Genomic DNA, 16,133 nt, shown 5'->3' with positions numbered 1-16,133 from the left:
GGGAGGGTGGGTAGGGCCGGGGGCGGGTCCTGTCCAAAGAGGAAACTGAGAAGGCGGAGGGTCAGCGCACCAATGAGAGGGCGAGTGGAGGCGCGAGGAGGCGGGACGAAGGGAGCGACTAATAGAAAAGCGGGAAACTGAACCTCCTGACCAATGACGACGGCGAAGTGTACGTAAATGACCACGGAAGAAGGCGGGTGCCGTGCGAGAAGGGGCAGGCCAGGCTAATAGGAACAGTAGTAAAGGAGCCAATGAAAAGCGGGAGAAGGCGGTCAAATGAAGAGACAGTGATGGCTCGCTGGGCGATGACCGACAGCACCCGCAGTCAATAGGAAGACCCGAGGAATGCTGTAAGTATCCCAAGAAGGTCAGGAAAGAATGACAGCTGTAGGGCGGGCCATATTTGCGATTAATTTACTTCATCTGCCAATGAGCACGTTCCATCACTTTTAGCAACAGAGGAGGAAGACAGAAGTCTCAGCCAATGGCAGCACCCAAAGGGCAGGATGCTGCCCAGCAGGCGGTGCCAGCGCAGGGACATCGGTGACAATCGGAGACAAGCGCGGAAGGCGGAGAGGTGTCAGTTGGGGACAGCGCGTAAAGGGCCTGGAGCCTGGGCGTTCGTGCCGCCCATAGCTAATGAGAGCCACCCACTGTCCTGACTCAGTCCATTCTGAGCCCCCAATTTCGAGCTAGCACCCGAGCCCGCGAGCTCCACCACAGAACCAACGCCCTGATCCAGCGCTCTAGAATCCCTCTGTCTCTAATCCTTATCCTGCCGAAGCCAACGCCAACACTCCCAAGTTCAGGCCGTTATAACCAGAATCCCCTACTCTCAAATTCTCTTCATTATTTCCTACAGAAATTTCAAGCACCAGTCCCTCTCAGTCGCCCATCTGAGTTCCTCCCCAGAATCCCCGCTGTAATTACTCTGACTTCACCATCTGAGTGTCTCCCGGTGGGAATCCTGACCCCAAACGATGAATTCCCAAAACTATGAATTTCCCTATCTGTGCTCTTACTCTTTTGGGGGTCCAGAAGTAGAATCCGATTTACACCTTCCGCCTCATTGCCACGTGTCTTTCTGCTCCTCATAATCTACCAGAAACCAGACTGCAGTCAGCTGGATCACCAAGGCTACCCTGGGCACTAATTTTATTTTATTTTTAAAAGTTTTTAATTAAATCACTGTGAGATAAACAGTTACAAAGTTGTTCATGACTGGGTTTCAGTCATACAGTGTTCCAAACACCAGTGTACATTTCACCAGTCCCTTCACCCATGTACAGTTCCCACCACCAAAGTCGAGGTACTATAAGGTTACCATATATCATGTATATCCTTTTATCTACTTTTAGCACTCAATTCTTTTTTTTTTTTTGCTATTTTTTGGGTCACACCTGGCGATGCACAGGGATTATTCCTGGCTTTGCACTCAGGAATCACTCCTGACTATGCTCAGGGGACCATATGGGATGCTGGGAATTGAACCTGGGTCAGCCACATGCAAGGCAAATGCCCTACCCGCTGTGCTATCACTCCAGCCCCCAGCACTCAATTCTTATCCATAGTGATCATTTTATATTAATACCTCAGAGGGCACTAATTTTATTTTTGCGTCACACCCGGTAATGCACAGGGGTTACTCCTGGCTCTGCACTCAGGAATTACTCCTGGAGGTACTCAGGGGACCATATGGGATGCTGGGAATCGAACCCCGACCAACCACGTGCAAGGCAAACACCCTACTCGCTGTACCATCACTCCAGGAGGGCACTAATTTTTGAAACCCTCTGCTCTCTGCCATCCATATCTCTAGGGTTTTCATTGGGGGTTTTTGTTTGTTTGTTTTGGGAGGGCATACTGGCAATGCTAAGAGGTTCTGCACTCAGGAATCACTCTTTTTTTTTTTTTTCGGCTTTTTGGGTCACACCCGGCGATGCACAGTGGCTACTTCTGGCTCATGCACTCAGGAATTACTCCTGGCGGTGCTCAGGGGACCATATGGGATGCTGGAAATCGAACCTGGGTTGGCTTCGTGCAAGGCAAACACCCTACCTACTAAGCTATCGCTCCAGTCCCAGGAATCACTCCTTACAGTGTTTGGGGATCATATGGAATGCCTGGGATTGAACCCGGATTGGCCATGTACAAGGCAAGTGCCCTATCTGCTGTGCTATCCCTCCAGCTCTCCATCACCATAGTTTAAAGTCCACAATTTCCTCATAGAGTCCACCACCTGAAATTTCTTTTTGTGTGTTTTTGTGCCACACCTGACTGCTCAGGGCTTACTTCTGCTCTATACTCAGAGATCACTCCTGATGGGGCTCAGGGAACCCTATGGATCAAAACAGGGTAGGCCATGGGAAGGCAAGTACCTTCTCCGCTGTACTAGCTCTTCTGCCTGCCACCTGAAATTTCAATCAATCTAGCTCCCAAGTTCCCAGTTCCTACTTGGTCTTCATGTTTTCAGAAACTCCTCACTCCCAGCTCATACCCAATGCTATAGATTCCCACTCAGTCTCTCAGATATATGTTGCTCCTGATCTGCTCAACTCCCACACTTTCCATTTGACCCAAGCTTGCTTGCTTTTCTTTCTTTTTTCTTTTATTGCAACACCCAGCGATATTTGGGGGTAAGTCTTGGCTCTGGAATTCAGGAATTCAGTAACTCGGGAATTACTCCTGGTGGTGCTTGAGGAGACCATATGGGATGTCTGGTGTTGAACCCAGTTCAGCTGCGTATAAGGCAAATCACTACCGGCTGTACTCTCGCTCCAGCCCCAAACCCCAGCTCTCTGAGAACTTCCGGTATATCCCTATATGAAGTTCCCCCTCCCTCCCTGAACCCAGTAACCAGTGGGCTCCTCCCTGCGCCTGGACCCCCATGGCAACCATATTAGGTGAGGCAGCTGTCTACTGAGGCTGGGAGGGGCCAGTGCAGGAAGCCAAGAGCAGCTGCTAAGTTTAGGATGGCTCCTTCTCTCTTCTTAGAGACAACAGGTGGCTGGACCCCAGTGCCCAGAAAAGAAAATGTCTTAGAGGCGCTGGCATGAGGCTAGTGGGGGGAGGCGGGAGGGACACCCTCCACAGGACATTGGGTCCTAGAGGGAGCAGGAGGAGGAAACGGATGTCCTTATCTACCCTGGGTCTCCTGGGGCTTCTTCAGTCCCTATTTCACTAACCACTGTTCTATTGAAGGGACTAGGGCACTAAGTCCTAGAGGTGTGGAAGAAGATACCTCAAAATGCCAGTCCGTTTCCCCTAAGAAGACCGTGGAACCAGCAAGAGGTAACCCCCTAACTTCCTGGTGTCCCAGCTTTTCCCTTCTCTGAGTTCCAGCTTTTGCAAAGAAACAACTATCGGCTCTCACTCGGTCACTTTCTTTTCCTGTTTCAAACCTTCCCAAGGCTCGGCCTGGCACAAATGCCCTCCAGTGCCCCTTGTATTTTTTGCTCATCACAACACAATTTTCACAGCTTGAATACTTCTGATCCCTTTCCAGGCCTTTGCCCACCTATGCCCTCTGCTTAGCATGCCAGCTCTTGCACCTTCAACCTGAACTACTTCATGAAATCACTGCCATGCCACCTAGGCAGGACTGCCAAGCCTTCTACTTCTACCCATATGGTTTGGTGTTGCATTTATCCTGTCTCTGTAGCTAGATGGACTTCCACCAAGGCAGGACCTCCTTATGATCATGGCTCACTACACTCTTTCCAAGCAGTGTTCACATTCCCACATTCTGTGCAATGGGAATCACATACTTATTTAATAGAAAGGGAAAGCAAGGCTCAGGAAGTCGAAACACCAAGTCTCCGCTCATCCGCTCTGGCTCCAGCTGGTCTGTGCTCTTTAGCTCTTGCGCCCAGGTCTGCAACTATGCGCTCAAAATTCCCTCCTCTTTGGCTCAGAGAGCTAGGACAAGGGCTTAGGCGCTTGCGCTTGCCTTGCTCTAGCCAGACCAATGTTGATCCCTAGCACTGCATAAAGTCCCCCAAGCACCGCCTGAAGGGATCCCTGAGCTCACAGGAGCAGCCCCAGAGCACCTCTGGTGTGACAAAAATACAAAACAAAACCCAACAGAACAAACTGTGCCTCTCCTTGAGGGCAATGTAAAAGATCTTCCTGGGACTTCCGTTTCCGTTTCTGTTGTTCAACTCTGCCACACATTGGGGGCCGGAGCCAGAGTAGAGTGGGTAGGGCGTTTGCCTTGCACAGGGCCGATCCAGGTTCAGTTCAATCCCCAGTACCTCCTAAGGTTCAGGGCTGGAGCGACAGCACAGCGGGTAGGGCATTTGCACGCGGCCGACCCGGGTTCGATTCCCAGCATCCCATATGGTCCCCTGAGCACCGCCAGGATTGATTCCTGAGTGCATGAGCCAGGAGTAACCCCTGTGCATCACCGGGTGTGACCCAAAAAGCAAAAAAAAAAAAAAAAAAAAAACCCCACACCCCAACACAAAACCCCAACTCTGCCACACAGAAGACTTGACTGTGACCTCCACAAAATGGGGGGGCTCTGTTTTTCAAAGTGCACAAAGCATGGCTTAGTGCCTGATGGGCTGAATTGAAATATATAAACCCTCCCATCACCAGGGCAGCAGGGGCCTGGTTCATCCTTCTCCCTGGACTGTGCCTCAGCTTGGGTCACTCTGAATTTAGGCACATTCTAGCCCCCTGTGGGGAGAAAACAGGTCCTATCGAAATGGCACCCCAGGACCCACTCCCTCTGCCTGCCCCTCCCTTGCTCCCTCCCTCCTGCTCCAGCTGCTGCGGGCCCTCCAAGAAAGGAGAGGCAGAGCCAGGCTATTTTGGTATCTGGGGTGGGCACCCGCAGGGCTAAGGTTACCCTGGTATGTTAAGGCTCCCTGAGCAGACTATATAACGCCAGAGGGTCCATCCCAGACTGACTCTGCTTCTTCCCAGCCAGAGACACCACCTTGTTTGCAAGACACCAGACATGGTGAGTGACCATCGCCTTGCCCTCAGTCTCCCACCACTCTGCCCTTGAGAGAAAGCAGCTGGTTCTGAGAAAAGAAAAGTTCTCTCTTTTTTTATTTTTGGGTGTTTTTTTTTTTTTTTTTTTTTTTGGTGGGGGGCACTTCTGGACATCCTCAGAGGCTATTCAGGCTCTGTACTTGGGGATTGCTCCTGAGGCTTTGGAAACCATGTGTGTGGGCTGGAGCGATAGCTCAGCAGGTAGGGCGTTTGCCTTGCACGTGGCCAACCCGGGTTCGATTCCCAGCGTCCCATATGGTCCCCTGAGCACTTCCAGGAGTAATTCCTGAGTGCAGAGAGTGCATAGCTAGGAGTAACCCCTGTGCATTGCTGGTGTGACCCAAAAACCAAACCAAAAAAAAAAAAAACTGGAAATCATGTGTGCTGGGGAATACTCTCTCTCTCTCTCTCTCTCTCTCTCTCTCTCTCTCTCTCTCTCTCTCTCTCTCCCTCCCCTCCCCCATTCCTCTTCCTGAATCCTCTTTCTTAATGTCATTAATGAACTCCATACAGCGATGGCCTTCTGGAGAGGCTGGGCCATCACAGGACCCAGGCCCTCAGAGTTGCCTACCTAAATGCCTGTGGGACCAGCCAGACTCCAACAGAGTTAATGAGTTGTATCGGATCCAAAGTCTCAGAGGCAGGCTCAGTCTTCCCAGAAGGGGCTGGGGACCTTCTCCTTATTAGTCAGGAAGGAAGAATAGGGGATTCAAGGGCTGCAGCTAGGAACTTGGAGGCAACTGAAGCAAGTTCCCTCAGCAGGGAGGCTATGAGGTGGGGGATGGAGGGGTGGAAGATGGGAGCTTGACTAGAGCTGGAATTAGTCTGAAACAAGCCTGAATCTAATCCATTACCTTCAGAGAATAGGGACTGACGCTTTGGCCAACCCTCACCCTCCAGGCACCCAAGAAAGCCAAGAGAAGGGCAGCAGCAGAGGGCGGGAGCTCCAATGTCTTCTCCATGTTCGACCAAACCCAGATCCAGGAGTTCAAGGAGGTGAGAAAGAAACTGTCCTGCCCAGAGCACCCCCTGCCGCACCCTCCCCCACCCCCCTCTCTGGAATGTGCACCTGTTGGGGAGGGAAGGGTTTTAGATTGCTAATTCCCCTCCCTGCTCAGGGTGTCAGAGGACAGCTGGCTGGGGGCCAGAGCCCGACCTGCCAGGGGCCAGTGCAAAGCCTGGATGCAGAGAACTGATGTCCCCACCTCTGTCTCCACAGGCCTTCACTGTGATTGACCAGAACCGTGATGGCATTATCGACAAGGAAGACCTGCGGGACACCTTTGCAGCCATGGGTGAGCACCCCCCCCAACCCCCCCCCCCCCCCCCCCCAAAGACTCAGGCCTGCAGAGCCCAGGGGACTTGGTAACCTTTGACTCTAGCCCTTCCAGTTCCACCCTCGACCTCACTCTACCCATATGACAAAGGGGTCCTGGCAAGCATCAGTCCCCCTCCTCCAGGCCTTGCTCCCCCTACCCTACTCCAGGGCGCCTGAATGTGAAGAATGAGGAGCTAGATGCCATGATGAAGGAAGCCAGCGGGCCCATCAACTTCACTGTCTTCCTCACCATGTTCGGGGAGAAGCTCAAAGGTGACTGAAGTGTCCCTTATCCAAAACCTCACTGGCTGCGTCCTCCCCAGACCCCTCAGGGTTCAGATCACTCCAGGACCCTCAGCTTCTGTGTGCCCTTTGACTCCCAGTGTGCTCTTTTGACCCCCGCCAGGCGCAGATCCTGAGGACGTGATCACTGGAGCTTTCAAGATCCTGGACCCTGAGGGGAAGGGCACCATTAAGAAACAGTTGTAAGTGGCCCCTCCAAGTTTTAAGGAAAACCTCCTTAAATTCCTACCACGGGTGCGGCGCTGCCGGAACGAGGGAAACTAGGAATGTGGAAATGGGCCCGTGGGCTTCAGCGTGCAGAGAGCAAATATGAAGGCCAGATGGCCCTGGCTTGCAGGGCGAGGCTGGGGAAGGGCACCGCTCGGGTGGGAGGAAGGCCATGAAATTCAATCGCAAACATCCCCCTCCGGCCCTCTGCCCTGTCACTTCTCTGCAGCCTGGAGGAGCTGCTGACCACGCAGTGTGACCGCTTCTCCCAGGAAGAGGTGAGTGGGCACGAGGCCCGGGAGAAGCGGAGCCGGGAGGGCAGAGACAGGGCCGGTGGGAGATGGCCCCGTGTCCGTCTTTCCCCAGATCAAGAACATGTGGGCAGCCTTTCCCCCCGACGTGGGCGGCAACGTGGACTACAAGAACATCTGCTACGTCATCACGCACGGCGACGCCAAGGACCAGGAGTAGGAGCGCCCGGGGGGCGGGCGCGGGCCCCGCCTTCCTGCCGGCCAGACCCCCAATAAAATCCGCCTGGTCTTTGTTTCCTACCTCGCCGCGCCTCCGTGTCGGGACGGAAGGGCGGGAGGCCGGACTGAACCCCTGCGGGGAGGGCTAGTGGCCTGCAGACTTGGGGGCACGGGGGGGGGGACGGGGGGTGTCCACTTGCGACGGCCGCCACTTTTTCCCGACGGGATGAAAGGACTCGAACAGCCTCAGCAAAACGCAGACTTTATTGAAAGCGGGCGGCGGGAGGGGCGCGGCGGGGAGGGGCGGGGCGGGGGCGGGGCTGCGGGAGCCGCTGGGCAGCCCGCGGCCGGGGTTGTACGCGAGACGGGCGGAAGGCGGAGCCGAGGGAACCCGGCTCAGAGCGTGTCCGACTGCTCGCCCGGGGCCTGGCTCTGCTGCATCTGCGCCTGCATCTTCTCCAGCATCTCCTGCATGCGGCGCAGCTGTGCGGGGCAAGATGGGATGGGGCGGTGGGATGAGGCGAGGCCACAGGAGGACTTCGACGAGGACTGGGCTCTGGGCTGGGGGTAGGGGGCGCGGGGAACTCACCTCTTCGTCTTTCTCGCGGATCAGCTTCTCCGTCTCGGCCAGAGGCAGCATGGGCAGCGGGATCTCTGTGGCGCTCTGGCGGGAGAGCTTACTAGAGGGTGCGGGAGAAGGACACGAGTCTAGGACCGACGGCTACGACCTCGGGGCGGCGCGGGGTGGGGGGCGACCTGGGCGCCAGGAGACCTCCCGGAGCGGGGAGGACGGCCCCTTGGCCTGGGCTGCGGCTCTCACCTCCGGCTGGCGCGATCCCGCGCCCCGGGCCTGGCCAGGCTCTGTAAGCAGCGGGCCCGGTAGCCCTCGTAGAGCAGCTCGTGCGTCACCTCCTTCAGGTCCTGTAGGTGTGTCTGCACCAGCATCCGTCGCAGGTTCAGGAAATCGCAGTGAAGTGGGTTCTCCACTGGGGGGCAGACCCGAGAGCGTCAGGGCGCTGCCTCCCCCCCCCCCCCCCCCCCCCCGCCCCAGCTGGCCATCGCTTGAGGGGCGCGTCCAGGGTTTGCCGCACAAGGACCCCGTCAGGGCTCCTTAGGACCCCTTTGACCAGAGCAAATGTTGGGTGCAAATGACTGGGCTGCAGTCCCAGCTGGCCGCGGGTGTTCCGCTTGACTCACCCTCCACGGTACCCCAGGAGTAGCGGCGCCCCCTCACTGGTCCGGTCTCACTGGCCCTCACTACCTCGCAGGAGCCCACCACTGCGAACGGGATGCTTTCCTGGACGGCAGGGGCCGCGGTCGGTGAACAGGGACACCCTTCCCAGCCTCCGCCTCTCCTCCCCTCCCCCACAAGCCCTCTGCCCTCGCATCTGCACCTTCATCTCAGCATCCTGTCTCTTGAAGTCCTCGTCCTCATCAGAGTCGCAGTCTGGGAACTGGTAGATGTTGATCTCCTCCTCCTTCAGCTGGTCCCGTATCTGGGAGGAGATACAGAGACAGGCATCATGAGAGGTGAATAGAACCAGGATCTCCAGCACCAGGAAGCCTAAGGCAGGTGGGGAGGAAGAGGGACAAGGGAAAGCGGACTGAGGGCAGAGAACCCAGAGAACTGGGAGGGGGAGCCCTAGATACTAGAGGGAGCTGCCTTCTGCCCAGGGCCAGAGGGATCTGGGGGTTCCTAGTGTCTACACTTGCCCTCAGACCTGCCTTAGCCAAGTCTGCAGCCAGGACTTATGTTGAGTCAAAACAGGCTGCTTCAGGGACCTTTCAACCCACGCTCCTCAGAAACTCCCAAAGTTGAACCCAACATCTTGCTCCAGAAAGATGAAAGAAGTCAAAACAATTTAGATTGGGTCATGAGTTTTGGTTATTTTGTTGTTGCCATTTGGTTTCCCGGGGCCACACCCAAGGATGCTTCAAGGCTACTCTTAGCTTGGTGTTCAGGGATTGCGCCCGTGTGCTAAATGGAACATGGAGGGCCAGGGATTGAACCCAGGTCTCCCCCGTGGAAAGCGTGGATTCAAAACTCTGGCCTTTTGGACTTTCTCTTCCCCTGGTGACTGAGCTTCAAGCTTAAAGGACCTCATATACCTTCAGGTTTTTTTTTTTCTTTTTTGGGGTCACAACCGGCGATGCTCAGGGGTTACTCTTGGCTCTGCACTCAGGAATTACTCCTGGTGGTGCTCTGGGGACTATATGGGATGCTGGGAGTTGAACCCGGGTAGGCCGTGTGCAAGGCAAATGCCCTACCCGCTGTACTGTTGCTCCAGTCCCTGTTTTGTTTTGTTTTTGACATACCTGGCAATGCTCAGGAATTACTCCTTACTCTGCACTCCTGGCAGTGCTCCAGGGATGCCAGGGGTTCGATTGAACCCATGTCAGGCAAACCTGGGTCAGGCATGCGTGTGCATGCAAGCACCTTACCCAGTGTACTATCTCTCCCGCCCCAGGCCCTTGCATACCTTCTGCTTGAGGGCTTGGATTTCCTTAGGCATCAAGGCATCTGCTTTGCCAATGACTGGGATGATGTTGACCTTCTCATGCACGGCCCGGAGGAAGGCTACATCGAGGGGCCTGAGCCTGCATGCAGGAATTGGGGCTCAGCCTCCCATTGCAGAGAGCCCCCCTTCCCAGAAGATGCCCCCTTGCCCCGGAGAGCCCTCCAGACCCCCGGCCAAAGGGTGAGATGAAGTAGAGGCAGCAGTGAACACGGGAATCTTGGATGTTCTTCCGGTTCAGGCCACTCTCATCTCTGAGATACTGCTCAAATTGTTCCTCAATGAAGCGCACCACAGGCAGCCAGCTAAGGGTGGAGAGACACAGTGATTAGAGCTGGGGGTGGGGAGACACAGTGGTCAGAGTCGGGGCCACAGGGTAGGGTGGAAGCGAGGGGTTGGGTGGCCCAGGACACTTGGGGCCAGATGGTCACCAGAAACAGCCCCACCTCTTGTGACAGGTGTGGGGAAGCTGGGCTGGCCCCATCTCACCCCTCAGTCTTCATGGAGCAGCCATACTGGGGGGTTAACCCCTTCCTCTCCCAGTCTCCTCACCAGTCAGAGCAGTCCACTGAGTCCCCAAAGCCAGGTGTGTCCACCACGGTCAGCTTCACCTTAATGCCCCCCTCCTCGATCTCCACTCCCCGGCGCTCAATGCTCAGTGTTTGTGACAGCCGAGCTGTGGGGCGAGAGACATCAGGGAACTGGAGGGGGAGGCTAGAGCTGTTTCCTTTTCCAGTACCACAGTTGCCCCCACCCTGTCTTTTAAGAAGGGACACGGCCTCAGGCAGAAGCACCCAGAGACAGAGATGCACCCAGTTGGGAGACAACCAGGGCAGGGACAGAGAGGGCACTGGCGAGGGCGACCGAGTGCCCGAGAGGCAGGAAGGAGCTTACCACTGGCCTCTGGCAGCTGCCGGTCCTCATAGAGGTTGGTGAGAAACAAGCTGTTGATGAGGGTGGATTTCCCCAGACCCGACTCTCCTGCGGACAGGACAGGCCCAACCCATCAGGTGAGGTGACTCCTCTGGCCTTTTGAGGACCCCCATCCAGCCTCTTCTCCAAAACCCCCAGACCGGGCGCTGGAGCGATAGCAGAGCAGGTAGGGTGTTTGCCTTGCACTCAGCCGACCCCGGGTCCGATTCCCAGCATCCTATATGGTCCCCTGAGCACCGCCAGGAGTAATTCCTGAGTATATGAGCCAGAAGTCACCACTGTGCATAGCCGGGTGTGACCCAAAGAGCAAAAACAGAAAAAACAAAAAGAAACAAACCTGCCACCATGAGAGTGAAGTCAAACCCCTTCTTGACAGACTTGCGGTGCAGCTGAGTGGGGAGAGCAGCGAAACCCACGTACTCCTTGTCCTGTTGAAGGGGGTGGACAGTGCGAGGCCACTGCCAGCAGCAGGCAGCCTCCCCCCACACACACCCCCGTCCTGCCCCCCCCCCACCCTCCTCCGACCTGAACCCAGAGGATTGGAGAATTCAGCCTGCTGTGGCATCATCTGTGCCCAACAACCCTAGGGCTGGGGGCAGAGAGGCTGGATTCTAGGCCAGAGAGACTCACCATGACCCTGCGTCCACCACTGCACCTGCAGCCACTGCTCCCCACTTCCTCTGGAGGGGCAGGAAGTTGAGTGTGGCAAACCAGGGGGCGGGCTGAGATATGCACACAGACCCAGGGAGGAGATCTAGACGATGAATGCTTGGGGCCTCCCCATCCTGTCTTCCTCTGCCCAGAAGACCTTCTGCCCCTCCATTTCCGCACACCTTTATTCCCAGTCCCCAGGTAGCCTCGTTATCCTAAGGGAGGCCAGGTGTGGGCAGAGGAAGGAAGCAACTGGTCTCTCTGACTAGGGAGATGAAGACTATGAAGGATGGTTAAAAAAAAACTGAAAAGTTGCCTTTTCAAGGTCAGAGTGATAGCACAGCACCGCGGGCACTTGCCTGGTATGCAGCTGACCGTGTTTGATTCCCAGCATCCCATATGATCTCCTGAGCACCACCGGGAGTGATTCCTGAGCATAGCTGGGTATGCCCCCCACCCCTGCCAAATTTGCTTGTCTATCTCTTCTGCTTCCTACTGAGCTCTCTTAGTAAGGGAGATGGTTTTCCTAATTTCTATATCCTCAGCATCTTGAACAGGACTCCAGGACAAAACAGTGGCAATATACCAGTTGAATCAATGCATGGAAGACTAAATGGATGAACTTAGGCCAAAGACTGAAACGCTGCAGAACACATAAAAGGAGGCTGATTTTTTACTTAGAGGAGGGGGAGGATAGGGGTACTTGGGCCATACCTGGCGATGCTCAGGGGCTACTTCTGACTCTGCACGCAGGAATTACTCCTGGCAGTGCTTGAGGGACCATATGGGATGCTGAGACTCCAACACAGTCGGCCTCATGAAAGGCAAGCACCCTACCTGCTGTTCTATCTCTCTGGCCCTGATTTCATCTTCTAACTGATGAACTCCATTGTATATATTACCATAATTTCCTTATCCAGTCACCTGTTTTTGAGCTCTTGGGTTAAAAAAACTAACCTCTATTTTTTTTAAGATATTCTCTTTGAGAACAAAACGAAACAAACAAACAAACAAAAAATTAATCCTCTCTTTAAAAGAAACTGCTTGATCTGGATCCTGCCCATTGCTCCAATGCCATTTAGCTTCTCCACTCCTTTAGATTCTGTTATTTCCCTTTTGGAGGTGGAGGGGTCGAGCCACATCCTGCAGTACTAACTCCTGGCTTTGCACTCAGAATCATTTCTGTTGGGGTTTTGGGGGTCCCTAGCGTGCCAGGGATCAAACCCAGGCAAGAAAATTGCCCACTGTGCTATCTCTCTGTCTCTCGGGTTCCATCAGGGACTAATTCTTGTTTTGTTTTTTTTTCTTTTTGGATTTTGGGTCACACCCGGCGATGCACAGGGGCTACTCCTGGCTCATGCACTCAGGAATTTCTTCTGGCGGTGCTCAGGGGACCATATGGGATACTGGGAATTGAACCCGGGTTGGCTGCATGCAAGGCAAACGCCTTACCCACTGTGCTATTGCTCCAGCCCCTAATTCTTGTTTTATGCTCAGGAGCAGTGCTGGGTGCCAAGGATTCAAACTGGGGTCAACAGGAAGCAAGGCAAGTGCCTTAACCCCTATACTATCTTTCCAGTCCTATCATTTCCCTTTTGACTCCCATTATGATAGAACTATGCCCTCCCAAAATTCACATACCGAAATCTGACCCTCTTAAGTGACCGTGTTTGGAAATAAAGCTTAAAGAAGGTACTTAAGGTATAAGTGAGGTCATAAGGATGGAGTGCTCAATCAAAAGTTCTGGTGCCCTTTTCATTTGTTTTGTTTTGGGGCCACACCAGAGGTGCCCAGGGGTTCCGGAATGCAAAGCAAGTGCCCTGATCATTATACAATCACTCCAGGGGTGCGGACCTCAAAAAGTATTTTTTTTATTTGTATCACTTTGGAAATACGATAGTTCATAGTTCAGAAAAGGAGGTGTGTGTGTGCATGCTTCTTTATGCTTCTTTATTTGTGTAACTTCTTTATTGAGCACTGCCTCATCCCCCTCGGCCCTATGGTACACACCTGCAAGGCAAACCCTTTATTGTTGAGTCACATTTCCAACCCCATTAAGTTCTAATTTTTGTTTTCCTTTTTCTTTTTGCCTACACCTGCTGGTGCTGAGGCTATTCTCAGCAGAAGTTTTGTTTTTAGGGTCTATCCATGTATGGGATGGGGATATGATTCAATAGTAGAATATATGCCTTGCATGTATGAGGCCCTGGGTTTGATTCCCCAGTACAAAAAAAAATTGTCCATGTTTCCAGGTTATGCTTGTATTTTGTTTTATTTTGTTTTTGGGCCACACCCATCTTGCTTAGGGCTTACTCCTGGCTCTGTGTTCAGGGATCATTCCAGGCATGGCTTAGGGCACCATATGTGGTGCTGGGGTTGAACGCAGGTTGGCTGTATGCCAGGCAATCATCTTACCCACTGTACCCACTGTACTCGCTCTCGGACCCATAGTATATCTCATTCTTTGTTTCAACCTCATTTCTTGTTCTCTTCAAGTAACCTTGGGAAATCATTTCTCTGGGCCTTACTTTTCTAAACAACCAAGTGGGATTAGAAGTTTCGATCACAATGAATTCAACAGAGGTATATACATTTATATTAAAAATTCATATGGGGCCAGAGCAATAGTGCAGCAGGGAAGGCATTTTCTTGCACGTGGCCAACCTGGGTTCAACCCCCAGATCCCATATGGTCCCCTGAGCACCAGGAGTTATTCCTGAGCACAGAGCCAGGAGTAACCCCTGAGCATTATTGGGTATGGTCCAAAAAACAAACACAAAAGAAATCTACTTCACAGAATTATAAGTGTGACATAGAATTATGACTCATGGCATGGTGATAAGGCTTATACGGTTGAATAAACACGGACTCTAAGTAGCAGGTGCCTGGCATGAGCTCACAGAGATTGCAGGTTACTGCCAGTACCTGAATGAGGGTGTGACAACTGTGTCACTCTGGTCTAAGAGTGTTCCTGAGACGAGTGTCTGAGGATCTAGACAGTGAATCAGACAGGACTGTGGCCCTCTGCAGAGACAAAACAGCTGCAAGTAGTGTACTACGGAGATGAAGAGGCTGAGAAAATGATAAAATACACCTCTCGGTCACCTGCTCGCATTTTTCACCTAGCTAGTTTTTTTTTTTTTTTTTGCTTCTGGGGTCACACCTGGCGATGCACAGGGGTTACTCCTGGCTCATGCACTCAGGAGTTACTCCTGGCGGTGCTCAGGGATGCTGGGAATCAACTCGGGTTGGCTGAGTGCAAGGTGAATGCCCTACCCGCTGTGCTATTGCTCCAGCCTCGCTTTCCTGTGTTTTAGTGAAAGCCTGAGTCGCTCCTATTTTTTTTTTGTAGGAGTACTGCTATTTATTCAGCCACTGATTAGCTGATTGAATTGTGCATGAACTCCACCTTACTTTTTATTTTCATTTTTTATAATTTTATGGATAGGGCGTTCGCCTTACAAGCGGCCAACATGGCCGACCCGAGTTCGATTCCTCCGCCCCTCTCGGAGAGCCCGGCAAGCTACCGAGAGTATTCGATATGCCAGACACAGTAACAACAAAAGTCTCCAATGGAGACGTTACTGGGCCCGCTCGAGCAAATCGACGATCAACGGGAGGGCCTTTACCTTTACCTTTATAATTTTATTTATTGAATCACCGTGAGAGCAGTTACAAAGCTTTTGGGTCTAAGTCTCAGTCATACAATGGAACACCCGTACCTTCACCAGTGCCCATTCTTCACCACCAAAAACCCCAGTATACCCCCATCCCACACCCTTCCCCTACCGGTGGGGCAGATGATTTCCACATTACTCTCTCTCTACTTTGATCACATTCAATATTTCGACACCAGACCCACCATTATTATTTGAGATTTTACCCCAACACTCAGATCTGCTGAAAAGGCAACAATAGACAATTTGTGTTCTATTGCTGGTTATGAATAACATATGATGTCGCGTGGCTGCAGTAGTGGCCGTGGGATTTTGAAATTCCGAAATTTTAACACTTAAATCTGGAGGGATTTCTGCCAAAAGCCACTGGGTTTAGAGATCTGCTCCTGAGTCTCTGGGATTATGGCTGTTGAGCAGCTTGATGAGGAGCCAGAGAGGCCGTTTCGTGGGCGATGACTTGTGGTCTCATTGGGGTGGGGAGGACAGGTCCAGCTCCACCCCATCCCGTGAGGCCCAACAAGTTTTGTCACTGTGGGCCCAAGCCTGACTGTCCAGTGGCCTCTGGAGGATTATGGCCACAGAGCAGCCAGAAGGAAATAGGCGGAGGGACAGCCACCTTTTCCCCCTGGGGTGGCCTGGCAACAGTAACCTACTGCGGGGTCCGGACACATTTCTGCCAAAAGCCGCTAGGTTTCGAGATTTGTTTCTGAGTCTCTGGGATCAAGGCCGTTAAGCAGCTTGATCAGGAGCCAGAGAGGCCGTTCATGGGTGATGACTTGGGGTCTTGTTGGGGTGCGGAGGACAGGCCCGGCTCCCCCCCATCCCGTGAGGCCCAACAGGTTTCGTCACTGCGGGCCCAAGCCTGACTGTCCAATGGCCTCTGGAGGATGACGGCCACCAAGCTGCCAAGAGGGAGCAGGCGGAGGGACAGTGCCCTTTTCCCCCTGGGGTGGCCTGGCAACAGTAACCTACTGTGGGGTCTGGACGCATTTCTGCCAAAAGCCACTGGGTTTTGAGATTTGTTTCTGAGTCTCTGGGATCATGGCCGTTAAGCAGC

The 16,133-nt window shown here is 53.4% G+C and overlaps 2 protein-coding genes across 4 annotated transcripts; one reads left to right on the top strand and one right to left on the bottom strand.

Annotated features, from left to right (window-relative positions):
- The first annotated feature begins 255 nt into the window (after nucleotides 1-255).
- MYL11 (myosin light chain 11) lies at nucleotides 256-7,342 on the top strand. 3 transcript variants are annotated; one of them, XM_056137750.1, is made up of 9 exons: nucleotides 272-350; nucleotides 454-577; nucleotides 4,930-4,966; nucleotides 5,902-5,997; nucleotides 6,221-6,296; nucleotides 6,488-6,592; nucleotides 6,726-6,804; nucleotides 7,059-7,107; nucleotides 7,196-7,342. In XM_056137750.1, the coding sequence occupies exons 2-9, from the start codon at nucleotides 507-509 to the stop codon at nucleotides 7,298-7,300; spliced, it is 618 nt and encodes a 205-aa protein (XP_055993725.1). In that variant the 5' UTR covers nucleotides 272-350; nucleotides 454-506; the 3' UTR covers nucleotides 7,301-7,342. The 3 variants fall into 3 exon arrangements, with proteins under 3 accessions (XP_055993727.1, XP_055993725.1, XP_055993726.1); XM_056137751.1 differs by lacking the exon at nucleotides 454-577 and having other exon boundaries at nucleotides 331-350; XM_056137752.1 differs by lacking the exons at nucleotides 454-577; nucleotides 4,930-4,966 and having other exon boundaries at nucleotides 256-350.
- Nucleotides 7,343-7,644: 302 nt separating this feature from the next.
- On the bottom strand, nucleotides 7,645-11,171 carry SEPTIN1 (septin 1). Its single transcript, XM_056137746.1, has 10 exons — nucleotides 11,086-11,171; nucleotides 10,710-10,796; nucleotides 10,368-10,491; nucleotides 9,986-10,120; nucleotides 9,780-9,897; nucleotides 8,694-8,795; nucleotides 8,497-8,596; nucleotides 8,120-8,285; nucleotides 7,889-7,979; nucleotides 7,645-7,782 (listed from the first exon to the last, which is right to left on the bottom strand). The coding sequence occupies exons 1-10, from the start codon at nucleotides 11,093-11,095 to the stop codon at nucleotides 7,696-7,698; spliced, it is 1,020 nt and encodes a 339-aa protein (XP_055993721.1). The 5' UTR covers nucleotides 11,096-11,171; the 3' UTR covers nucleotides 7,645-7,695.
- Between the last annotated feature and the right edge of the window lie 4,962 nt (nucleotides 11,172-16,133).

The sequence above is a fragment of the Sorex fumeus genome, unplaced genomic scaffold, assembly GCF_029834395.1.
Source record: "Sorex fumeus unplaced genomic scaffold, SorFum_2.1 ptg000126l, whole genome shotgun sequence".
Classification (NCBI taxonomy): domain Eukaryota; kingdom Metazoa; phylum Chordata; class Mammalia; order Eulipotyphla; family Soricidae; genus Sorex; species Sorex fumeus.
Note: the sequence above shows the minus strand (reverse complement) of the source record. Positions and strands in the feature narration are given on the sequence as shown.

Bases quoted from the DNA above. Each gene is read 5' to 3' on its own strand.
- MYL11 (XM_056137750.1), top strand. From the start codon at position 507: ATGCTGCCCAGCAGGCGGTGCCAGCGCAGGGACATCGGTGACAATCGG. The intron at 6,297-6,487 runs GTGAGCACCCCC...ACCCTACTCCAG, and splicing joins GGACACCTTTGCAGCCATGG to GGCGCCTGAATGTGAAGAAT. The intron at 6,805-7,058 runs GTAAGTGGCCCC...ACTTCTCTGCAG, and splicing joins GGCACCATTAAGAAACAGTT to CCTGGAGGAGCTGCTGACCA.
- SEPTIN1 (XM_056137746.1), bottom strand. The intron at 10,121-10,367 runs GTGAGGAGACTG...CTCCACCCTTAG, and splicing joins TCAGTGGACTGCTCTGACTG to CTGGCTGCCTGTGGTGCGCT. The intron at 7,980-8,119 runs GTGAGAGCCGCA...CGCACCCTCTAG, and splicing joins CGGGATCGCGCCAGCCGGAG to TAAGCTCTCCCGCCAGAGCG.